The sequence below is a fragment of the Salmo salar genome, chromosome 01 (assembly GCF_965601325.2).
Source record: "Salmo salar chromosome 01, fSalSal1, whole genome shotgun sequence".
In the NCBI taxonomy this organism is placed as follows: Eukaryota; Metazoa; Chordata; class Actinopteri; order Salmoniformes; family Salmonidae; genus Salmo; species Salmo salar.
Window position 1 is genome coordinate 26356551 of NC_138291.1, and position 26792 is coordinate 26383342.

A 26792-nucleotide genomic window follows, 5' to 3' on the forward strand; every position below is an offset into this window, starting at 1 on the left:
GAAGTACACCTTTACTCACCGATTGCCACTCTATAGTGTTTTACCAGTTTATTTCGCCCAGGTCCTGTAATACATTCTGATGGGAACGCTACTACTCATACTTCTAAATGTGTCTGTGAGAGAAGCCAGAGTATTTTGATAAGCAGTAATCAAGTCTCTACATTGTTGATTGAGGCCTGGAAGACAAGCCGTTGAAGGGAGAGGAGCGCTGTATTGTGGTGTTTTCTGTTTGAGCCTGTTTACTCTGTGGCACGCAGGCAATGCATCAGGCATGAACACGACCACCCTGTGGGGTCCCTGTGGGGTCCCTGAGGAGCAGAGAGGCAGCTGACGTGGTGGGTCTTCTGATCCCAGGGGTTTGGTGGATATGGTGAGACGGCCCCTGTCTCCCCTCCATCCTCCACTCCCCATTGTCATTAGATGTGTCATTAGATGTGTTTGTTTGTGTTAAGCTCAGCCTGGAGGAGCTAGCTACAGTATCTCAGAGGTAGGGGTAGGGATGGTTGGCTGGGCATGGGACAAACACATAAGGTAAATGGCAGTAGCAAGGCAATGCATGGCAGGAACAGAACAGAGATGTCTGCTCTGGATCGCTTTGATGATGCTTCTCTTCTCCCCTACCCCCCCTTTCCTCTCCTTTCCCCTCCTCTCTAGCCCCTCCCCTCTCCTCTCTTTTCCTCTAATATCTCGTCTCCTCCTCTCCACAGTTCTGCCTGACAATCCAGAGGCTGGGTTGGAGGATGAGCGCTGCCCCTTGCAGACAGGCTGTGACAGGGCCGGGGCCATGTGTGTGTGTGACGCCCGTCACTCCTGCCTGGGCTCCTTCTCCTACCCTGACATGGAATCCTGCATGAGGGCCAGCAAGACAGGTGAGTTTCCCACAGCTAGCCATCAGGAGCAAAAAATACATTCCATTGAACATTGCTAATCCATACCAGATGTTGTACGCTGTGACTAATGCTACTAACATGTCATAGTGATGACACACATGCTCAGTCTGAGGGTGGCCCCAGCATGAATCTGTGTGGTGCCATTGTCAGTGACTCATTATGACGGACTATGTCCTGTCCCCCCTTCTCTTTCTTTTAGAAGGCCGTAGACATGAGCACCAGGAAAGGCACAGGGAGAAGTTTGTGGGACCCTCCGACCCAGCCTGCATGTTTTCTGGGTGCAACCTGACAGCACAGGGCTGTGTGTGTGAATCCCAGAGCTGCCACTATCACTCCTACATCAACCGCAGCCAGTGCCAGGAGGCCGCAGGTAACCTAGAACTAACCTAAAACTAACCAACAACTGCCCAAGTCATGTTGCACAAAGGTGGCTGAAACAGTGGCTGATACAGTGATACACAAAATGTAGATAAAAAAAAAGAGCTGACCTTATTTATCCGACAAAATCCCTGTCTTTTACACTATCTCTATTTGAGTTGAGCTCAGCTTATTAAGCATATGTACCCTATGTACCCTAATATATACCTTGAGTTATGTGCTAACTGACTCATACCTGACTCATGTCTAGGTTGAAAAAATGCAGTTTAAGACAAAGTAATAATTCCATGCTGAGCATTCAAAAATAAGCACATTAATTGTGCCAGCACTGTTGCTGATTATACATGATTAGCATTGATAACGTGACCAGTGGTCGGGAAATCAAGTAATAAAGTGTCTGTAGATCATTTGAAAAACGTTTAAATAAATAGATTTACAGTAAAACAGTTATATGTGTTTGCTGAGTAGTTAGCTGAAATTCATTACGGTTGTGTTTATTCTCTACTTTGATGGCAAACTTTCTGTACTGCTAACATTCACTTCCAGTCCGGCACTGGTCCAATGAATTTGTTTATTTTCGAACACTTCTGCATGGAATGATTACATTGTCTTAACCTTCTCTTCAACCTAGACCCATACAGTACAGCGAGTCAGCACAACCTGTGAAAAATCACAGAGGTATAGTAGACAATCAGTCAGTCTATTCCAAAGTCCTTACTATGTCAACACCGAGAGACAGAGTAGCAGAGAGAGGTTCTATTATAAGGAGGAGAATATACTGTGGACCTATGAGGTGATAGAAGTCTACGTACACAGTGTTCAGGCTGTAAAGTGTAACAGTATAGTGTGTTGGCTGAATTCTCAGCCTGTGTCCAGGGTTAATGCACGGAGTGAGGAGGAAGATAGACTTCCACAGAGCTCAGGAACCAGAGTGACAATTATGAGCTGTTTGTTTAAATGTGCCTCATAGAGGGTCTAAGGGTAAATACCCATGTAGCTGCCTCTCTGACTGGCACTTCTAACTGATAATTGTTATTGAGGTGCGTTCTATTTCACCCCTTTGACAGAACTGTGTGAGAGATGCATAAAACCAACATGGCAGCTCTCTGTATGTATGAAGAACATTGGTCTCACTGAGAAAGTGCCAGTGAGTGAGCTCCCAGATACTCTCTTGCTGTGTTAGTGGGAAGATCTCATCATCTGCTTCATAATACTGCGTAGCCATGTTGTGCCAAAAAGCTAGACTCAGGTCAGTTTACTAAGGACATTTGTTGAGTTTAGGAGGCCCAATTCAAGACAAGTGTAACGATCGCCCAAAGGATTAGACCAAGGTGCAGCGTGGTGAGTGTTCATCTTTATTTTAAATCGGAACACTTAAACAAAATAATAAACAAATACAAACGACAGTCACGTCTTGCAGGCTAAATACGAGCAGTACAAAATCAAGATCCCACAAACACAGGTGGAAAAAGGCTGCCTAAGTATGGCTTCCAATCAGAGACAACGATAGACACCTGCCTCTGATTGGAAACCATACCCGGCCAAAACATAGAAAATAACACATAGAATGCCCACCCCACACCCTGACCTAACCACATAGAGAAACAAACCCCCTCTCTCGAGTCAGGGCGTGACATTACCCCCCAAAGGTGCGGACTCCCGGACGCAAACCTGAACCTATAGGGAGGTTCCGGGTGGGCATCTATACTTGGCGGCGGCTTTGGTTCGGGGCGTAGCCCCCACACCGCCCGCTGATCCCCCCGCTTCTGTGTCGCCGGAGGAACCAGACCGTGGATCAGCGCCGGAGGCTCTGAACTGCCGACCGCCGCTGAAGACTCTGGGCTGCAGGCCGCCGCTGAAGACTCTGGGCTGCAGGCCGCCGCTGAAGACTCGGGGCTGCAGACCGTCGCTGAAGACTCGGGGCTGCAGACCGTCGCTGAAGACTCCGGGCTGCAGACCGTCGCTGAAGACTCCGGGCTGCAGACCGTCGCTGGAGGCTCCGGACTGCAGGAGCGTCGCTGGAGGCTCCGGACTGAGGAGCGTCGCTGGAGGCTCCGGACTGAGGAGCGTCGCTGGAGGCTCCGGACTGAGGAGCGTCGCTGGAGGCTCCGGACTGGGGAGCGTCGCTGGAGGCTCCGGGCTGAGGAGCGTCGCTGGAGGCTCCGGACTGAGGAGCGTCGCTGGAGGCTCCGGGCTGAGGAGCGTCGCTGGAGGCTCCGGACTGGGGAGCGTTGCTGGAGGCTCCGGACTGGAGAGCGTCTCTGTAGGTTCCGGACCGGGGACCTTCACTGCAGGCTCCGTGCCATGGATCATCACTACTGGTTCCGCGCCATGGATCATCACTGGAGGCTTCGTGCCAAGGATCATCCCTACAGGCTCCGGGTCATGGATCATCACTGGAGGCTTCGTGCCATGGATCATCCCTACAGGCTCCGGGCCATGGATCATCACTGGAGGCTTCGTGCCAGGGATCATCCCTACAGGCTCCGGGCCATGGATCATCACTGGAGGCTTAGCCCGTACTGGGCTATGGAGGCGTACTAGAGGAAGAGTGCGAGGAGCAGGCACAGGACGTACTGGGCTATGGTGGCGCACTGGAGGGAGAGTGCGCGAAGCAGGCACAGGGTACACTGGGCCTTGGAGGCGCACTGGAGGTCTGGCGCTTAGGGCTGGCACAACCCGTCCTGGCTTGATGTTGACTATCGCCCGGCAAGGGCGGAGCATTGGTACAGGACGAACTGGGCTGTGCTGGTGAATGAGGTGTACCGTGCGTAGAGCAGGTGCAGGATAACCTGGGCCGTAGAGACGCACTGGAGGCCAGATACGCTGAGCCGGCGCACTTCTTCCTGGCTGCCGGCCAACTCTAGCACGGCAACGGTGAGGAGCTTGCACCGAGCACACCGGGCTGTGAGTACGCACTGGCGACACAGTTTTTTGGCGCTGCCTCTCGGGCCTCCGTTGTTGCCTTGCCTGTTGATCACGTCGCTGTACCTCCCTCGCTGCTTCCACCTGTTCCCATGGAAGGCGATCCCTTCCGGCCTGGATCTCTTCCCACGTCCAGGATCCTTTGCCATCCAGGATGTCCTCCCATGTCCAGTCCATCGGCCCACGCTGCTTGGTCCTTTGGTGGTGGGATCTTCTATAACGATCGTCCAAAGGATTAGACCAAGGTGCAGCGTGGTGAGTGTTCATCTTTATTTTAAATCGGAACACTTAAACAAAATAATAAACAAATACAAACGACCGTCACGTCTTACAGGCTAAATACGAGCAGTACAAAATCAAGATCCCACAAACACAGGTGGAAAAAGGCTGCCTAAGTATGGCTTCCAATCAGAGACAACGATAGACACCTGCCTCTGATTGGAAACCATACCCAGCCAAAACATAGAAAATAACACATAGAATGCCCACCCCACACCCTGACCTAACCACATAGAGAAACACACCCTCTCTCTCAGGTCAGGGCGTGACAACAAGTGACTCGATCCACAACTAAGACATTTGTTTTAGCTTTGTTTGTGCTTTCATCCCTTTTTTTCTTTGATAGTTCAGTTGGGAAATTTGTACCATTCCTGATAATGTAAGGTCTGAGAGTATTGTATGATGTGCCATTTAGCAGACGTTTTTATCCAAAGCGACTTACAGTCATGCGTGAAAAAATGTTTTACATATGAGTGGTCCCAGGAATCAAACCCACCGTCCTAGCATTACAAGAACCATGCTCTACCAACTGAGCTAGAGAGGACCACAAAATGTGTAAGCTTCAGTTATATGATCTACAAACAAGATCTACAAACAAACATGGTTGTTACAGAGCATTTACAGTCCCTTGGCTGTGTATTTGGATATTTGTACTGAGCTGTTTGTTCTGTAAATCCCTCTAGCAGTGTGGAAAAGTATACATACTGTATTACTGAGAGACAGTGTCATTGCCCTCTCCTGTGCCCCTATGAATAATATACAAGTCGTCTGCTGCATTTCTCAACTTCCAGTTGTCTAGAGCAGCCAAGAGAGGACGACAGCGTGAAATCACAACACTGAAAACAGTAAACAACATTTTTCTGCAGCTTATGTGTTGTCGCTACTCCACACACCCTTCAGACGGCCATGCATTAAGGAGGGTGTGTGTGTGTGTGTTCAGGGCAGTGATAATTAACTTGTTTTGTCTGACTGGCTTGGCGGAGATCTTGCTGTCTGTCATCAGTGCTTCCATTATGATGAGTAACCCTGAGTGCAGTGCTCCTGAGAGGTCATGGAGCTACACATCTGATCAAGTAGTGATTTAGGTCTGGGTCAATGTGTCCCTTAGCTTGTGATGTCTACACATTCTGTAAGCTGTGCTTTCAATGCATGAGAGTTACAGCGATTCCAATCTTCACATGCTGTTGAAGATGAAAGCGGACCTTGTTGCCAGTACTTGAAGCACTTTTTCAGCCATCCATTTGAAAATAGCATCCTCTGCCTCTGCTTGGGGCTTGTACATTCACACATGGTAGTGGTTTGGGACTGGCTCTTAATGCTCGCTCTGACTCAGAGAGTAGAGTAGCCTTCTGAGGCCAGCCGACTGTCCTGGCTTGTGTTCCTGTTTACTGTTTGTTCGAAGACTTGGGGCACAAACCTCGTTTGCAGCTTCACCGTCTGCAGCGCCTGATCACCAACAGCCATCTCTTAGTATCGCTAAGTATCTCTATATATGTACTGTCAGTATGCTGACGCCCGTTGTTAGACTTCAAACAGGGGTCAATGTCATGTTGGGTGCTAGGTGGTGACATGAACACAGGCACCCTGTGTTGCTGATAAGGAAGTATTAGACTGAATCTCTGAGGATTGATCAAATTAGTGGAAGAGGAGGAAGAGGTCAGGCCAGGGAGCCAGCTAGGGGAAGCCCTTTTGACAAGTTATGTGTGTCAAGTGCAGGAAATGGTCTGGGGCCTGTATTTAGTTCTCTGGCCCTGTGTGTACATTTATGGCTTTGATTAATTATAAGTCTTTAAGCTGCTTTGCACAAGGAGTTTCCCCATGTGGCCTTCAGAAGAGGAGCTTGTTCTGTAATACTTTGATTGATGTTGCTGATATGACCTGATGTTGTAATGTCCCTGCGGAGAGCGGCTCTGGGAAAACAGAAGGCAGATTTAAACCTGTGGGTTGTTACACAGCTATTGTATGTCATATTACATCAATGTACTTTAAACTCCCAACATGTGACTGGTCCTCATGGCTAACCTCAGAAGGTTAATATGGGTGAAATGGGGCAGTATTAATTTTTAGTATAAGTGTATACTTTTAAAAGAACATTACAAGGGAGGAAGTGGAGTTGAGGTGGGTCAGACACTGGAGCCATGCCCACCATGATGCCATGGTGCAAACAGACCTCGCCACCACAGAGTTGGCCCACCAGTAGTACCACACTCCCTCCCGCCCGTCTCCTTCCCCTGAAAGCATCATTAGTTCTGCTTGGCTGCAGCCTCTTTGTGGCATCACTATTACTCGCCAGTCCAGACCGCCAGTAGCTGGCAGGGATGCTAGACGTCTCTGTGTTTGTGTGTCGTCTGCAGAGGCTATGGCCTCTGTCATGCCCAGCGATCCTGCTCATGTCCCAGAGTGTGTGTGTGTGTGTGTGTGTGTGTGTGTGTGTGTGTGTGTGTGTGTGTGTGTGTGTGTGTGTGTGTGTGTGTGTGTGTGTGTGTGTGTGTGTGTGTGTGTGTGTGTGTGTGTGTGTGTGTGTGTGTGTGTGCGCACGCGTGTGTGCGTGCATGCGTGCGTACGTGCGCACGTGTGCGTGTTTGTCTCTTGGCAGTGATTTCAGAGGGGAAACAAAACACAGTTTATCTGTTGGCTCAGACAAAGAGCTTCCTGCTAGGCGAAGTGGGATCGCTGTCTCAGCCTGTTGTCCTCTCACTGCTCCCAGTCACCCAGCTGATAGCTCTGCTTACCAGGCACCACAACTTTTCCCAAGCCCTGCCCCAACCCAAGCCCCAGCCCCTGCCTCCAGTCTCAGATCCATTCCTGCCCTCCAGCCCCTGCCCCAGCTCTCCAGCTCTAGCCAGGCCGCCAGCCTCTGCTTTTTCTGGTTGTCTGTGAGAAAACATGAGCAGATGACCAACAATGTTATGTAACTCAACTGCCTCAACTGCCACGAACTGGAGAGCGTAGCCCCGTACTCCCCTGGACTGACTGGGCAGCTGCAGAGCATAGCCCTGTACTCCCCTGGACTGACTGGGCAGCTGCAGAGCGTAGCCCTGTACTCCCCTGGACTGACTGTGCAGCTGCAGAGCGTAGCCCCGTACTCCCCTGGACTGACTGGGCAGCTGCAGAGCGTAGCCCTGTACTCCCCTGGACTGACTGGGCAGCTGCAGAGCGTAGCCCCATAGTCCCCTGGACTGACTGGGCAGCTGCAGAGCGTAGCCCTGTACTCCTCTAGACTGACTGGGCAGCTGCAGAGCGTAGCCCCATACTCCCCTGGACTGACTGGGCAGCTGCAGAGCATAGCCCCGTACTCCCCTGGACTGACTGGGCAGCTGCAGAGCGTAGCCCCGTACTCCCCTGGACTGACTTTTATGTGTACAGCCCAATTCATGTTTTATGTTCAGTTTCCTCTAAGACAGATCCAGAGACCTTTAACTCTGTTTGAAGGTTCCCTCATGGCCCATTTGTTACTGTTTCATTTAACTTGGACCACACTTGTGCCATCCTTTCACTCCCATGCATTTTGTGCCAGCTCTGTAGTAGACAATTGTCCATAGAAAAGTATTCTCTGCAACATTGTTCAGCCCGTTCAGCATGATAAAAGCTCAGCCTCTCTCTTTCACTCTCCCTGGCCCAATCTCATCTGACAATACGAAGAAGGCTGTGTTGAGCTACTCTGAGCAGAGAACACTCGACCCGCAGCTCTGCTGCCTGGGACACCAGGATCACGTTTTTCATCCTCAAATATTTAGCGTGAGAGAGCGAGGAGCTGTGAAGTCTGTGTGTGTGTGTGTGTGTGTGTGTGTGTGTGTGTGTGTGTGTGTGTGTGTGTGTGTGTGTGTGTGTGTGTGTGTGTGTGTGTGTGTGTGTGTGTGTGTGTGTGTGTGTGTGTGTGTGTGTGTGTGTGTGTGTGTGCTGCTGCTGCTGCTGCTGCTGCTGCTGCTGCTGCAGCAGCTCTCTCTCTTGCTGCTGCTGCTGCTCTCTCTCCTGACACACTGCCCTAACCAGAGTGTGATGTTCAGACGTCTATGTTTCCCTCTCCTGTGACCCTGTGCCTTTTGCCCTGAACCACCTCCCAGACTTAGTTCTTTAAAATAGAGAACAATACAGACATTTTTAGCCTCAACCGCCAGTGGGCAAGCGGCCAGACCTCCACAGCTTACGTGAGAGATGAGCCTGATGGGTCCCTTTGCGGACAAACTGTATAAAACCAGAGGATGTACCAGAGGCCCATAGAGGGCAGCTGTACTAAGACAGCTTTGTTCTCCGCTGACTTGCTTCCAAAGTCAGTCATTGAACAAAACTCACATTGTGCACTTGTTCCATGAGTAAACTCAGGCTGTCAACACAGCCTCCTCTGCCTACCAGCGCTGCTTCAGTCAGATGAATACTGTGCTCCTTGTGCTCTGTGTAGAAAAAAGCACATTTACATAGAGGTGTTTTCCTTTCCCGAATGGGCTTCTCGGAGATGCCAAAAATATGCATTGTTTACAATAGCCCATTCTGTAGTAATAAACCAATTTCTAAATCCTACCTCAAGCCCAACTTCAGGGTGCGTGTGGGTGTGTGTGCGCATGTGTGCGTGTTTGTGTGTGTATTAAGGCTTTCCTAGGGGGTTGCTAGGTTTTCCATACTATCTCACCACTACAACAAGAGAAGGTTTTGACCATTCTACAGACTGAATTTATTAAGCATGCCAAATTAGGTCTTTGTGTTTTTGTTTGCGTAAGCTGGAGAATAGCCACCATTGTAATACAGAGATTGCTTTTGTGACCACTGACTAGCTAATTACCCCATTGGTGCTTCTAGATAGAACACAAACAGAATGTGCTGAAATCCATCCTCTACTGAGTTTACCATACCGTTTCCATGCTTTGTGTCTGCCTATTATGTTCATAAATGGCTACAATATCATTCATTTGAATGACAATAGAGTGTCTGGCAGCTGGTTTTCCCAGCGTACTCCAGTCCACCCATTGTTAGATGTGAGTAAGCAATCTGTTTTCTTTGACTGGGGCACACAGAAAGTCTTATTCAATGCAAACATTGGACAACATTTTATTCAAGGCCACATCCCTCTGTTAGACAGCAGCACGCTCTGTGTTACTGCTATTAGATATAAAACCTCTGAAATTAGCCTGTAACTAAAGTTTATTTAACTCAAATGCAGGAATTAGGCCAAAAACCGTTGACTGGGTCATTGCTCGCCCTAATTCAGGGGAATTTCCCCCCTTCTCTCTGACACTATTCAGTAACAAAGTTGATCAATGCAAGCTTTGTGCCTGCCCCCACTGTTCACAGGTTCCTCCTAGAGCAAACAGTACAGTGCAGATACCTCATGCCCATGCACTATTTATTCAGGGAAGAAAAAATCCAACACTTCCTTCATCCTCAATTTCATCTGTCAGATATCCCCCCTAAATATGACTCTCCTGCTCAAGTCACAACTTAACTTTTACGGGTCAGGCAAACTTCAAACGATTGCATAGATGGAAGATTAACATGCCGGGTGAGCATTGGGTCGCACCGATGTGTTCAACCCTTGAGGGTTTGACTACTGAAAGTAATACTGCAATCATCGGTGTATGTGGAGTTGAACTGTCTGTCTGTGGAGCAGAACCTGGGCTCCAGTCCCTCTGTTTGCCATTTCAGTTTCCCATCTGGTAGGAACAGCCTCAGGGATCCTCTTTCAGGCCTTCAAATGTCAGGGATGAGACACATCCTCTGCTAGAGTCGTGTTGCACCAGGGAACGCCAAATGTCTGGGAAGGACATCAACAAACTAGCTTCTGAAAGAGCCACAAACCCCAAGCCTTGTTACGCAATTTCATTCTATTTCATTCTCTTTCCACCAAAACCATAATGCATGCAAAGATTGTAAAGTATTCTCCTCATACGCAATCATAGCCATTACATTTCTCTCTCTTATGAGGCAATTAGTTATTTATTAGCTTCATGGCATTTGCTTTCCTAAAGGCCCAAGGGAAGACATTAAGCAGAAACGTAATTACCAATTTTCTCCACTGTCATCAATCATACACTGCTTTATTCCACCCTTCCTCACACTCTCTCCCAGTCCTCCGTAACAGCCACAGATCCAACCTGGTATCCTACAAACAGGAGATCTGTGAAATTATTTAGCCATTGACAATTAGAGTGCCTTCAGAGAGTATTCATACCCATTGACTTATTTCACATTTTTTTGTGTTACAGCCTGAATTCAAAATCGATTAAATAACCATCTGCTTTAGGTTATTGTCCTGTTGAAAAGTGAATTAATCGACCAGTGTCTGGTGGAAAGCAGACTGAACCAGGTTTTTCTCTAGGATTTTGCCTGTGCTTAGCTTCATTATGTTTCTTTTTTATCATGAAAAACTCCCCAGTCCTTAACGATTACAAGCATACCCATAACATGATGCAGCCACCACTGTGCTTGAAAATATGAGTCTTACTCAGTAATGTGTTGTATTGGATTTTCCCCAAACATAACACTTTGTATTCATTACTAAAATGTAATTACATTTTTTTGTACTATTACTTTAGTGCCTTGTTGCAAACAGGACGAATTGTTTGGAATATTTTAATTCAGTACAGGCTTCTTCTTTTCACTGTCAATTAGGTCAGTATTGTGGAGTAACTACAATGTTGTTGCTCCATCATCAGTTTCCTCCTATCACAACCATTCAACTCTGTAACTGTTTTAAAGTCACCATTGACCTCATGGTGAAATCCCTGAGCTGTTTCCTTCCTCTCAGGCAATTGAGTTAGGAAGGACCCATGTATCTTTGTAGTGACTGGGTGTATTGATACACCATCAAAAGTGTAATTAATTGTTTTTTTTACCCATCTACCAATAGGTGCCCTTGTTTGCAAGGTATTGGAAAACCTCCCTGGTCTTTGTGGTTGAATCTGTGTTTGAAATTCACTGTTTGACTGAGGGACCTTACAGATAATTGTATGTGTGGGAAACAGAGGCAAAGTAGTCATTAAAAAATCATGTTAAACACTATTATTGCACACAGAGTGAGTTCATGCAACTTATTATGTGACTTGTGAAGATAATTTTTACTCCTGAACTTATTTAGGCTTGCCATAACAAAGGGGTTGAATACTGATTGACTCGAGACATTTCAGCTTTTCATTTTGAATTAATTTGTACAAATTTCAAAAAACATTATTCCATTTTGACATTATGAGGTATTGTGTGTAGGCCAATGACACAAAATCTAAATTAAATCCATTTTAAATTCAGGCTGTAACACAACAAAACTTGGAAAAAGTCAAGGGGTGTGAATACTTTCTGAAGGCACTGTATAGGACAGGACATGAGTTTGCAGCACCCAGTCCCTCGACTCTGTATGCATAACAGTGACACGGTTGAACCAAAATAAGCAGTGGTTAAGGATTGGGTAATCAAAGCTTCGTAAGGTAGCTACTGTTCTTCTACAATATGAGACAGAGGGGCACTCCACTTTTCTTTTCCTGAAAGTGTCCAAAGTACATCCCTGTGCCCCCTGCACTCCCTAACCAGAGTATGAAGACCATTATGTTGGCTCTGGCATATCGATACACAAACGCTTCCTAGTATGCTAAGTGTAGTGTGATTTCAAAAATAAGGCTCAGGGTAGGATAAAAAGTCTGAGTAAAACATGGCCTTGTATTAATGGCTGGTGAGATGGAGAGCCTGTTTGAATTGAGAGCTGGATCCAGTGGGTGGCCAGGCAGGGATCAGGAAAGGTCTTAGACAGGATGTGCTGAGAGGTTTGTCGTGTCTAGAGACGAGCATAGCTCTCACTCTCCGTCCTAACAGGATGCTGTAAAGCTGTCACGGAGTGAAGGGGATCTGATGACTGCAACATGAGCAACACTGTTCCACTAACACTGTACGCAGGCCAGGGAGCCCCACTCCTCTCCCCCCTTTTCCCCTGCCACCTAGCAAACAGTGTGGGCACTGTTGTAGCCTGGAGCTGGGTTGAAGGTGGTGTTACAGCATGCCTTACAGAGGCTTGTTGTTGTATGTGACTGAGTCTGTGTCTGTGTGTGTGTGTGTGTGTGTGTGTGTGTGTGTGTGTGTGTGTGTGTGTGTGTGTGTGTGTGTGTGTGTGTGTGTGTGTGTGTGTGTGTGTGTGTGTGTGTGTGCGTGTGTGTATTTCAGAGGAGCTGAGGTGTGCGGCGACCACATGTCCTGCTCTGCCGGTGCCTTCCTGTCCTGAGGGCTCGGTTCTGACCAAGAGCTACATTCCCCCTGCTGGCTGCTGCCCCACTGTGCCCCCCCAGTGCACCTGTGACCTCCGCGCGTGCCACAAGCTCCAGTGCCCCTCTGGCCAGAAGACTGTACCACTCAGTCAGGCCACCGGCGAGCCAGGAGACTGCTGTGACATGTTCGAGTGCCAGAAAGGTAATGTATATAACCGTAGCAAGCCATGAATTTGATGAGAGAAGTGGTTCTGGTGTGAAATTTAACACCTTTTCGGATGTGATTATTTTAATCAGAACACAATTTTTCCCCCAAAGTCCCAGTTTACCAAATGTTCTGTGATGAAAAGGAGAGTCACTAAATAGATGGTCATTTGTTGTCCAAATAGATTTTTCTGGGGTGTAGCCGCAAATAATCTCAACGCCACAAGGCATATTAAACATAATGGATCTCATTATGCATATTGTGTGTGTGAAGCGTGCTCGCAACTGGTGTTCTCACCCTCTGTGTGTGTGTGTGTGTGTGTGTGTGTGTGTGTGTGTGTGTGTGTGTGTGTGTGTGTGTGTGTGTGTGTGTGTGTGTGTGGTGTGTGTGTGTGTGTGTGTGTGTGTGTGTGTGTGTGTGTGTGTGTGTGTGTGTGTGTGAGAGAGAGAGAGAGGTAGTTCGGCCAGTTCACTCTCCTTCTCAAAAGCACATTCACAGAAGCTAGCTAATCAGCCAGTGAGGGAGAGGAGCAGAGAGAGGCAAGGAGGGTGGCTGAGGGTGGACCTGGCTGTTTACTCTGCGCTCCCAGCAAATATTTGCTGTTTTACCAACAGAATAAATTGTGTAGTGTCAAAGAGTTCCTGCTTGGTCACATATCCAAAAGGAAAAGGTTCAACAGTTAATTGATGGGAATGCTTTTAATGTGCTCCAGTCTTCCAGGGGGAGTGTAGTCGAGTCAGGCAGGCTGGCAGGGGCTGAATGGCGGCTGCAGAAGCTAGGGGATCAGTGTTTTGATAACAAGTGTCTGCTGCTCTTTGGGTCTGGACTGGATGCCCTTTGTGCCTCCCCTACTGGCAGTTAGCTCTGCATGACTGCGTCCACATTAGAAATCACACAAAGATTTTAGCATGTAAATATTGGTGGGGCAAAGCCACCTCACAACACAACACTAAAAAATACATTAATTGCACTATAACGGTGACAAACGGTTCCCACAAACTATTAGGGCCTATATAAAGCTGTCCCAACAGCAGAGCTTTCTTTTCAGCATCATGGAGTGAATCCTTACCACCACTACACCTGACTATCAGCGGAGCCTGATGGCAGCGAAACAGTTCATTCAGCCTCATTTAATACCTTTTTAAAAAGATATGGCTGACTTGCTTAAACAGATGTGATTTCTACTGAAAATTGAGATGTACAAACTATGGCTTAAGGGAATGATGAGCGGATGAGAGGCAATCTGTAATTTTGATTAAGACATTAATGCGTGAACTAAGACGTAGTCAATATAACTATTTGTTTTGAAATGTACAACGACAGAATTCAGAACATGGGCTGTTCTTACAGTATTCTCCTTGTACACCAAGTCAGAACCGTAGGATAAATAAAGGGGGCATAGAAGCAGACACTGAAAGCTTTTACAATAATCAAGGATTATTATTATTTCTCTAACACAGGCTGTAGGCTACATGTACACCACCAAGTTAGTACATTATTATAAGTTGTAAGGGGGAAAGTAACCAAAGTATTAGAGTGAGGCACATGGCCTACTAACAGCTTACTACACAACATACACTTAGTATTAATTTTTTAGCTACAGTATACATATCTCCCTGGCATATTACATAATTTATGCAGCAGCATACAATACATTTTTGGGCTCACCTTTCAAGACAACTGGGAACTCTGAAAAACAAGGTTGAATCAGGACGTCAATGATCTTCATGTCAGAGCTCTAAAAAGAGGCCAGAGATCCCGACTTGGAATTCCGAGTTGGATGACCGTTCAAAACGTATTTTCCCAGTCTGAGCTCATTTTTTTCAGAGTTCCCAGTGGTTTTGAACATGGCAGAAGTCATGCTGGATTGACAGCATGCCCAATGTATTCAACCTTTGGTGTTGCATGTGAATGTTTATCCTTTTAAGCTTGGAAAAGAGACCCTTAAACCCAGACTTGGACCACACACCCTCTCCACTGAATAGCAGGCTAGTGATTGCTTTGCAATGCTTGCAGTTAGCTAATTTGCAATTTCCAGCTTGTTGTGTAATGGTTATGTCCAATGGCCGATGAGCACCGATACGTTTCATCTATAATTTCTCTTCGTATGACAAGGCTTGAAAATTATTTCCCAGTAGATTGTCAACTGGATTCATTATGATGACTGCTTGTCTAGCTTGCTAGCTAAGATTTTGAAAGTATGATGTTGACATGATCAGTCCAATCAAAGCTATGGTAGATATAACGTGATTTGACGTCATTTTACCTGTGGCCAATGACCTTAAGCCTTCTTGGATGGGCACTTCTAATGTAAATCTATGGCAGCACCCAAGGGGCTTACATTTTCGAGCTCTACCCAGTAGATTTTGTGGTGACGTTGTGTCCACATGAGTGACAGAACACTGAGCCAATCATGATGCAACTAGAGAACATTACCAACTCCTATGCTCTGTATTTTCCGCTGGCTGCCCCACCACCACAGAAAGCACTGAGCTAGGCTGAAATGGTTTTTATGTGGCTTTATTAACTCAATGATTTTTTTTTACATTGTTTGCAAACTGATATGTGGCATGTATTAATGCCAAAATGACATACAAAACAGGCAACAACAACAAAACAATTGTTTTTTGTTTTGTTATTTTTTGCTGAACAGGTGGGGTTCAAAATGAATGACTGTTCGCTAATGGTTGGGTCACTCACAAACACTAAAGCCCATCCACAAAACATATGAAATTATAATCAGGTTCATTAATCACAAAGTTTGGGATTCCTAGAGTATTTTGCAATGGAACACATAATAGTACCCAACTATCAGTGACCTAAGGCATTGAACAAATGTTTTTACAGACCAGAGGTTGGCTTTTGGTGGGTATTTGGTCAGGGTCAGTGTACAGAGTACTATGACAATGGGTCTGACCTGTGTGTTTTGGCCATGTTTGACGAGACGTTTCCAGCTCTGGCTGAAGAATGGGTCTGGGTGGCTGGGCAGGAGCTGGCATGGCCTTCCTGACCTGATGTCATCTGATATTACAGATGGTTCCAAACGACTGTGTTAACAGCAGCCTACTGTTTATCAGCCCTTCCATGAGCAAACAGTATGGACTTTATCACGTGTAGCATTTAGGTTTAACCACAGCTTGATGTAGACTAGTATGGTACTTGCTTTCCAAGAACATTAAAGCTGTGAACTTGAATCAAGCTCTACAACCACACGAAGTGTCTGGCAATTTTAATCAAGAATGCATGGTAGAAGTCTTGATGTGCATTATATGGGAGGAAATTGGATTCATCAGAATTAATATGCTGAGACCTTTCTGCTCCATTGAGGCAATTCCCTCAGATTTTTTGTTTATAATTTGGTTTTACATTTTTGTTTGCTGGAAGAGACGGTCACACAATGTCGGATGTAATGAATGTTTTAGGGTGGGCCAAAGTCAGGGTTTCATGCAGGGGCGCAACATTGGTTTTAGAAGTGGGGAGGACATTTAAAAAAAAAAAGTTTAATCCAGTCGGATAATCAGTCCAAACCGCCTACCCAACGCTCGGAGGCGTCCGCATGGTCCTAAAGCACACCGTTGCCTCGTTTTGTATCACATTCTAATGATAAAACTGGGGTGGGACAAAAATGCAATTTCAGAATGTCCCCCATGTCCCCAGTGAAAGTTGATCCACTGGTTTTATGGCACATTCAGCCCCAACCACTATCACATCCTCAATTAGGATAGGACTGGGAATCAGAAAGAATGAATGGAATTTAGTGTCCCAGCCTCAAGTTTGTTTTAGGGATTACCATTAACAAATATTGTGGAAATCACGTGAACATCCTGCCATTTGACTTCCTATTTTTTCCATGCATTTACATTTTTGCCTGGCAAAGTGCTTATTGTATTTTCTCTCTTAGATTATGCTGCACGCAATGCACGCAGGCAGGCAGGCAGGCAGGCAGGCAGGCAGGCAGGCAGGCAGGCAGGGAGGGAGGGAGGGAGGGAGGGAGGGAGGGAACAAATCCCTGCTTTACTTTCAACTCAGTTGGCCCACCTGCTTTGTATTAGAGTGCAGGGCTGGTCCAGAGGGCAAGGAGAGAGGCGAGGGGTCAGAGCAGTGCTCTACCAGGGTATGGTATACAGATGGAAACGTTAGTGGGGTTAGCTACATCTGTTAGCATCTGGGCAGTTATTTACCCCTCCTTCCCCTCCATGGCATATCAAACCATGACCATGACTTGTTTACATAATCACTTTCCTGCAGTAGCTAAATCGTCATGGTTTTGATGAGAAGTTAATGTGGTCTTTCAAGACCCTGAGTCATAGGCATTGTCAGTGTCAACATCCCCTCTTGTTTATTTGGCAATAATACAGAATCCATTTTAATGAAATTATGGAAATGTAAATGATGGAACTTTAATAAACTAAATACTAAATAGAGAATGGGCTTGTACTTCACCTCTCACTCGCTCGCTCGCATGCACGCACACACACACACACACACACTCTCTCTCTCTCCCGGAGTATTCCAGGAGCATCGCGTGCAGTGAGCGGACAGTTGTGTCTGCAAGGCGGCTGCTCGGGGCTTGTTATGGGTCTCTAATGATCCGTACGGTAGTCATTGATCTATGAGCCGGCATTTGGAGACAGACAGCTGAGGTTTCCGGTACTTACGCTGGCTTTACTGGGCCTGTCTGCTGTCTGCATCCCAGCTCTCCAGACCACACTGTACCAGCACAGTCTGCTGCTGTTTTCTTTTACCCAGCACTGGGATGAGCTGAGCTGAGATACGCCGCGAGTGCTGTCTCCACCAAGACTTCACAAATCTCTGCTGAATTCCACCTAATGGTGCTGGCTTCATTGTCTAATGCTGTTGGAGCCCAGTGCCCAGGGCTCTCGGCCCAAGTGCCTAGCTCCACACGACTTTACCACAACACACTGCTCATTCCATCCACAGCTAGCTACACTGTAATTATTGCTTCTGAGTTAATACACGGTTACAGAAGCAACAAACTCATTCTGTACACGGATACAGAAGCAACAAACTCATTCTGTCCCGGGGTGGATAATGTATTTTATACATACCAAATGGGATGGTTTAGCATAGTATGTTCATTTATTTTATTTATTTATTTAACCCTTATTTTACCAGGTAAGTTGACTGAGAACACATTCTCATTTACAGCAACGACCTGGGGAATAGTTACAGGGGAGAGGAGGGGGGATGAATGAGCCAGCCGTTAGCGTATGTTAGCTATCAAGAGCCCTACATATCGTTCAGGTTGACAGCATCTGTTTCCTCTTCCACTTTTCCCAGTTTCTCCCAAGTGTGTCCACAACGGGAAGGAGTTTTCAGAGGAGGAGGTGTACCGTATGGACCCGTGCTGGCTCTGCCAGTGCCGAGGAGGGATATCCTTCTGCTCCAAAGCAGAATGTGCCGAACTCGACTGTGAGAACTTCTACATCCCGGAGGGAGAATGCTGCCCCGTATGCATAGGTACACACATCCAAAGTTAAACAACAGTATCTATAACAGATAGAGATGTTTTATACATAAGTGAGGTTTTGTTTGACACGACTGGATTTGTGGAGGTGAGCTGACACAGTCAGGGAGGCCGTTTGTGATTAGTGTTGATTGTGGCCAGACTGGCAGGGGAGACACTAGGGAAGCAGGGTGGCAGACGTATCGAGCACATAAGGCTTTAGTACACTCTCCCAGGGCACCCAACACGCCATACAATGGCCTTACCCTAATCGCTTCCGTTTACATCCAGCTCGACTCATGAGTTATTAACATGCTTCACATACAAGGACTGTATGTGAAGCACTACAATGGCACTACAATGGGCCTCAGGATCTCGTCACGGTATCTCTGTGCATTCAAATTGCCAACGATAAAATGCAATTATGCCCATACCATAACCTCACCGCTACCATGAGGCACTCTGTTCACAACGTTGACATCAGCAAAGCGCTCACCCACACAACACCATACACGCTGTCTGCCATCTGCCCGGTACAGTTGAAATCTGGATTCATCCAGGAAGAGCACATTTCTCCAGCGTGCCAGTGGCCATCGAAGGCGAGCATTTGCTCTCTGAAGTCGGTTACGACGTTGAACTGCAGTCAGGTCAAGACCCTGATGAGGACAAAATTCTTCAGTTGTGCAATCCCACAGTTTCATCAGCTGTCTCAGACGATCCAGCAGGTGAATAAGCCGGATGTGGAGGTCCTGGGCTGGGGTGGGTAAACGTGGTTTGCGGTTGTGAGGCCAGTTGGACGTACTTACAAATTCTCTAAAACGATGTTGAAGACAGCTTATGGTAGAGAAATGAACATTCAATTATCTGGCAACAGCTCTGGTGGACATTCCTGCAGTTAGCATGCCAATTGCACGCTCTTTCAAAACTTGAGACATCTGTGACATTTAGTGTTGTGTGACAAAACTGCACATTTTAGAGTTGCCTTTTATTGTCCCCAGCACAAGGTGCACCTGTGTAACGATCATGCTGTTTAAGCAGCTTTTTGATATGCCACACCTGTCAGGTGGATGGATTATCTTGGCAAAGAAGAAATGTTTACTAACAGGGATTTAAACAAATGTAAATAAGCATTTTAATGAAATAAGCTTTTAGTGCGTATGGAAAATGTCTGGGATCTTTTATATCAGCTCATGAAACAACACTTTACATGTTGCGTTTATGTTTTTGTTCAGTGTATAATGGTGATGGTGGTGGCCAGATTTGTCTGCCTGTGTTTTTGTAATTGATCAGACACATGAGAGGGAGGGAGACAGGGTCGGAGGTACACCTGGAATGTTCAGCCCCTGAGATGGTGGGGAATGCTTTCATCTTGTACCCCTGCTTGGCCAAAGCTCCAGTCATTGAGGAGGCTATAGTCAGGGTTATTGTGGTAAGCTGGGGGTAGCACCTGATTCATGGTCGTTATTAAGAGGAACCTCCGGTTCTGTACCTGATAGCTGTCTCATTTACAAGGCACAGCTGCATACCTGTTCTAATCCTTTTCGTAGGCTGATCAAGTCACATAAAACCCTAAAAGTGCTTGAAGGCTTGTGTGTGAGTGCAATACAATGTGTATTTTTAGGCTCACTATTGATAGTGTGAGAGATTGATAGAAAGAGAAAGAAAGGGATAGATAGAGGGATAGATAGAGAGGAACGCAGAACTGCTTCATATTCGTGGTAATCACACCCAGATGGAGGAATCACAGCAGCCAAATCTCTGCTGGAATCAAATCTGGCAAATAGGACATTGGCCTTAGGGATACCGCCCTTCTTCACCACACACACACGCACGCACGCACGCACGCACGCACGCACACACACACACACACACACACACACACACACACACACACACACACACACACACACACACAACCCTCAGACCACCTAACCAATTCCACCTCACACTGCTGCTGTGGTAATGGCCTGCCTCTGTTACCAATAAACAGTTAAACAAAAAACAATTATGGTTATTTAAACTCTTAAGTCATCAGAACAGGTTCCCAGAATTCTAAACACAATGTGTTTTCTGGTTTGCCTCTTAAACAGTTGGCTTTATTATGTTGCTGTTCCTAGACTTCAAACAAATGGGCAAAACCGCATGTTATGCATGAAATGCTCTTAATGGGATTTCTTGCCTTGGAGTGAAATTTTTGACGGTGAACCCTGAACTGGTCTTTGGCCTTCGGGGGCGCTGGTGAAACTGGATCTGTGTGACATGCACATGGCTGAGGGTAACTCCTCTTAAAGGGAATGACTGGACACTGCAGAGACAGGAAATTAGATATGTCTGTCTTGCTTTTAATTAACTCATCTCGCTCCAATATGAAATGCTCCGATCCCATGTTCTTCCATCTAGCTCTAATTACGTACATTATACATTAGACCTGCACTATATGTACATTATACATTAGACCAACACTGTATGTACATTAGATCCCTGTACAGTTTCTTTACATCCTCTCTGACTCCTAAAGAACTTTGGAGTGTTCTTCCACCGGTCTTGGTGGCGGCCAGTTTCTCCTGGTTCCTCCAGCAATATCCTGCTTCCCACACCTCTGATTCCACCCAGTACTTTGTTAACTAAATTACGTGGATATGTACATACAATGAGTATACAAAACATTAAGAACACCTGCTCTTTTAATGACAGACTGACCAGGTGAATCCAGGTGAAAGCTATGATCCCTTATGAATGTCACTTGTTAAATCCACTTCAATCAGTGTAAATGAAGGAGGAGACAGGCTAAAGAAGGATTTTTAAACCTTGGGACAATTGAGACATGGATTGTGTATATGTGCCATTCAGAGGGTGAATGGGCAAGACTACATTTAAGTGCCTATGAATGGGGTATGGTAGTAGGTGCCAGGTGTACCGGTTTGTGTCAAGAACTGCAACTCTGCTGGGTTTTTCATGCTCAATGCTTTCAACACTTTGTAGAGTCCATGCCCCGACGAATTGAGGCTGTTCTGAGGGCAAAACATTCCTAATGTTGTGTGTCATACAGCATATGTACCACACAGCATTTACAAGTAAGGATGGTATACCAAACAGCACAGTATAGTTCCCGCACGTCTCCCCTTCTGATCCCAGCCTCTATCTGTGTCTCCCTCTCTGTGTGTCCAGATGTGGAGCTCCTGTCTATGGACAGCACGGAGGCCAGCTGCTGGGTGAACAACAAGCTGCGTGGCCACGAGGAGCAGTGGAAGGAGGATGACTGCACCTTCTGTCAGTGTGTGGATGGAGATCCTCACTGTACCGCCATGGCCTGCAAACAGAGCTGCCAGAACCCAGTCAAGATCCCGGGAGAATGCTGCCCCTTCTGCGAGGGTACGGAGCGAGAGAGCGAGACACACACACACAGACGCACACACACACGCACACACACACACACACACACACTTGCTTCATAAATGTATGATCATACTGTACCTAATCACATACAGCATTGAAGTAGTTAGAGATTTAAGTTTGAAAATAGCAAGGAACAAGTCCAATTTTAGCATGTTCTAGACATACCCCTTATTGTCAAAAGCAAGCAATTTCCTCATAAGGAAATATCTGACGTTGCACTTCTCCAGAAGCTTAATATTGCATGTGCAAGCAATTGACATACCATAGGTTTTAATGGAAGATTGAATGTTCCTTTCATCTAGCCTAATAGGGCAGTAAAGACTGTATAATATAATGTATACTCAGTATTTAATCTAATAACATATTTGAAAGCACAACAACTTCAATGTTTCTGATGTTTAAGGATCAGGGGCACCATAAATTGTCATTCCATTGAGCTCTTCATTTAGCCAACGCAGTGTATCTGTCAAAACTGCTGTCATAAACAACTTACAACTCGGCAGCTGATTTTCAGGAAAACACCGCCATTAACGCAACCCCCTCAAATGTCGATGTTCTGTATCAGATGTGCAACAAATCAATGTACGTCCGCCAACAGACGTCTTCATCTGTAAATGGAACAATTCCTACTTCGTTGGGCCAAGCTACAATTCAGTTGTGTTTTACAATACAGTCGCTTTGAGCTCAGAACCTGACTGGTGGAACAGAACTGTAGGATAGTCTCTCCCCCCTGCAGCTATGTGGAGGCCATGTTGGTGGCTCATTAAAGGGGAGGCCGCACAGCATTCTTCAGCTGCAGGCTCCTTTGTTATTTTTATTGGTCCAGCCTGCAAAATGAGACCCACCTGCATGAGGTGCAGCTTAGACTGAGGGCTTAAGGCTGCTTAATTGCAGTGGATCACTGTTTTTTTGTGAGCATAATTAGTTACAGCTTGTTTGGTGCTCCTCCCACTGAACGTGGCAAGAAAATGGGGGTGCTCCCACCCAGACCCCCACCTTAACATCCCCTGGTTATGGCTCGTACATGTGTGACCCAGGCCAGCAGAACACCTCATCGCTGACCGGCTCCAGTGAGGATGAGGCCCTGACCAGGGCCAGAAGCCCTCTGTGTCTGTCCAGCACCAGCCTCTGACACACCAGACTCCCACATATTGCATCCTCTGTTAGGGGAGAGAACCAAGGCAAGGTGTGCTCCTGCACTCCAGGTCATTTAGACAACATGTGAGGTGCTCATTCATCAGAGCCCTTTGATAGAGAGCACCTACAGTATCTGCTGTAATGGGCCTGCGTTTATCTCTTATCACAGCACTCTCTGATGGGAGCAACGTGAACACTGAACTATTTCTATTGGCATGGAGATAGATGTGTAACATTGCGTGTCTAAATGTATGTTTCTTTATTCTGAACTCTCATAAAAGCCTCATTTGAGAATAGTATGACCTGTCTGTGAGTGTTATAGGCTTCATAGTGTCAAGTATAGTATGGCATGTCATAGAGAGTTATAGCAGCATCATAAGAAGTTCATAACCTACTGTTCTATCTCACAGAGCCTTCATATGAGACAGTGAGCCCCATGCTGTGTCCTCGTCTGGAGAACTGCTCTCGATCAGGGAAAGACTGCCCCTACGGCTTCCAGCAGGACAACAACGGCTGCCTGCTCTGCCAGTGCCTCAACCGTGAGTCTCATACTGGATGTAAAGGGTTAAACCCGGATACACAAACACAAACACAGACACACTGTAAACACACACACACTGTAAACACACACATTCCGTAAACACACACACACTGTAAACACACACACACACCGTAAACACACACATACTGTAAACACACACACACTGTAAACACACACATTCCGTAAACACACACACACTGTAAACACACACACACACCGTAAACACACACATACTGTAAACACACACATACTGTAAACACACACACACTGTAAACACACACATACCGTAAACACACCCACACTGTAAACACACACACACTGTAAACACACACACACACACTGTAAACACACACACACTGTAAACACACACATACTGTAAACACACACACACTGTAAACACACACACACACTGTAAACACACAAAAACTGTAAACACACACACCGTAAACACACACACACTGTAAACGCACACACACAATGTAAACACACACACACACAATGTAAACACACACACTGTAAACACACACATACCGTAAACACACACATACTGTAAACACACACATACTGTAAACACACACATACCGTAAACACACACATACTGTAACTTGCTTAAAATGACGATTCCCTGGCACGTTATCTCCATAACACAAACATAAGCACACACACTAAGAAATATCTGTTGCATCTCATGTGTTTCCATGGCTGTGTAGTATTTTGCCGTTTTAAGTTGTAGGAATTCTCAAATGAAAAACCCTAATGCAAACTAACATGGTGTTGATGGTAAGATGACCTCCATGTGAACTGTTTCAGATGAATCCTGCCCTGACCTGGGGACATATTGCTCCCTGCAATGCCCCATGGGATACGAGAAGGATAACTTTGGCTGTGAGGTGTGTGAGTGCAGCTCTCCAATGCCCAGGTGCCGACCCCTGACCTGCAGCAAGACCTGTCCCTACGGATATGTGTAAGTCCTCTGAATGGTCTCCACATCTTCAAGTTAAGCACTGCTCATTATTCACCCCTTAGTTTCCACACTGATCAAAGGCTGTTACAGCCCCATTGGTTACGACTGAAGGCCAAAGCCTGAAGTAATGGTGATTTGTCTGGTTTATTATTGACATGGGCCCTAACATACAATCCGGACTCTCGTTAGCTGGAAAAACACACTATGTTTCTACTATGTAGTTATAAATAGGCCTCCTCCTCTCATTGTTTGTTTTGTTCAGTCGTGTATTTTGTAATGATGTAGACTTCAACTGTGTAAACGCTTTTATTTTGATTTTGGTTATTTGACAAGTGCACTACTACTCACACTGTGAAATCTTTGGCTCTGGCAATGGAACACAAGCGCTGTATCTTGGCTGACAGGACTATCAGACTCTGTAAAAACATGACTGTAGGTCAGTGTGTACAGACAACATCATCATTCTCCAGGTGGAGTAGTTGGCAGGGTGCAGTGCCAGGTCTCACTGGGCTGAGAGGAAGTATATTGTTACACACCTGGCAGCCTCACCTTCTCTCCACCTGCTCACATCTAAAGGGTCAATCAGGGCCAATCAGGGGCCAATCTGTATCTCTGTGAGACCAGTGCAGTGTCCGGTGCTTCAGCCCCTCTACCCCGCTCCCCCACACTTTCATTTCAGAAATCATCTTTCCGTCTCAAAACAACGATCAAAAACACATCCGCACTAAAGCGGCCTCTATGAAGTGTATACAGTGGGATTCTTCTGGTATCTGAACCATGCTCTCTGGAGCCTCCGCTCAAGATGGGCCTGATATGTCTGCACAGGATACCAGCAGAGAGTCCCCCCGAGGGGGAAGAGGAGCAGGAAGCATTCATAAGCACCAGTTCAGGGCCGGCTTCAGAAGTCTGAATCCTCGATGAGCCAAGCAATGCATCAATCTTCTAGCAGAGTGGTGCTCCTATAATGGACTAGTGAGAAGACACAAAGAGGTGGCACAGAGACGGCTTTGTATAAATTGGCTGCATTTCTAACCTCTACAGAGAACTCAACTATATCATTTGTTGCGTAGCGACTGAAACATGGTTAAAATAAACCTCAAACACTATCCTTGCTATGTATGAACAGTCCAGTTCTCTTATCTCCATAGGGTAGAGGGGGACATCATGTAAGCAGTGAGCAGTGGGCTGTCAGAGTGGGTCAGAGCCCTAAAGGTGTGTTTACATTGACATTTGGCATAGTTGAGCGCCTTCGGGCAGGACACAAAGGGGGACTTAAAGCGTTTCCCCTCCTCAATGGGTCTAAATCATCATCGGACCTGATAGGACGTGCACGAAATTCTCCTGTTGCCCAGCATGCTGGAATTTGTGCAGAGCCAGCAGTCCCAGCCCCAGAGCCCAGCTCTGTGCACGAAATTCCACACACCACCTTTAAACAAAGCCCAGTTACCAAGATGGCCAGACTCTCTGTCTCTGTGTTTGTACACTGAGGGCCCAGCCAGCTCAAAGCTCAGCCTGGCCTCTCCATACTGTCGTTACTGCTGAATCAGTAGAGATGTGACCGCTGCTAGTGGCACGGCTCTGTCTCCGACTGCCTCTGGGGACTGTAGTAGAGCGCGTAGAGAGCTTCAAGTTCCTCAGTGTCCACATCACTAAGGATCTTTCATGGTCCAAACACACCAACATAGTGGTGTAGTGGGCACGGCAACACCACTCAGAGGCTGAAAAGTCAAGATCTTCAAAAAGTTCTACAGCTGCACCATTGGAAGCATCTTGACTGGCTGCATCACCACTTGGTATGGTAACTGTTTGGCATCTGACTGCCAGGCGCTACAGAGGGTAGTGCTTATGGCCAAGTACATCACTGGGGCCGAACTCCCTGCCATCCAGGATCTCTATACCAGGTGGTGTCAGAGGAAGGCTCTAAAAATTGTAAAAGACTCCAGCCACCCAAGTCATGGACTGTTCTCTCTGCTACCACACTGCAAGTGGTACCGATACACCAAGTCTGGAACCAACAGGACCCTGAACAGCTTCTACTCCCAAGCCATAAGACTGAAAAATGGTTAATTAAATAATTAACCAAATAACAGTGGTGTAAAAAGTGCTCAACTGTCATACTTCAGTAAAAGTAAAAAGTAAAAGTAAATACTCATATGAAATTCCTTATATTAAGCAAACCAGACGTCACGATTTTCTTGTTTTAAAAATGTATAGATAGCCAAGGACAGACTCCAACACTCAGAAATTCTTTGCAAACACAGCATTTGTGAGTCCGTCACATCAGAGGCAGTAGGGATGACAACACATCATATTGATAGGTGCATGAATTGGACAATATTGGGAAAGGGGGAAACCTAGTCAGTTGCACAACTGAAATGTATCTACTGCATTTAACCCAACCCCTCTGAATTAGAGAGGTGAGGGGGGCTT

At 46.3% G+C, this 26792-nt stretch overlaps 1 protein-coding gene across 2 annotated transcripts in view; it reads left to right on the plus strand.

Moving 5' to 3' along the window:
- Positions 1 to 26792, plus strand: part of LOC106586563 (cysteine-rich motor neuron 1 protein-like) — a 48542-nt gene that overhangs the window by 4727 nt on the left and 17023 nt on the right. The window contains exons 2-8 of one of the 2 annotated variants that reach the window (XM_014174117.3): positions 708 to 869; positions 1093 to 1260; positions 12612 to 12854; positions 18159 to 18338; positions 21493 to 21696; positions 23268 to 23396; positions 24209 to 24362. In XM_014174117.3, coding sequence (XP_014029592.2) covers positions 708 to 869; positions 1093 to 1260; positions 12612 to 12854; positions 18159 to 18338; positions 21493 to 21696; positions 23268 to 23396; positions 24209 to 24362 — 1240 coding nt within the window. Of the gene's footprint in view, positions 1 to 707; positions 870 to 1089; positions 1261 to 12611; positions 12855 to 18158; positions 18339 to 21492; positions 21697 to 23267; positions 23397 to 24208; positions 24363 to 26792 lie in introns of both variants that reach the window. The other variant, XM_014174031.3, reaches the window with a different exon arrangement.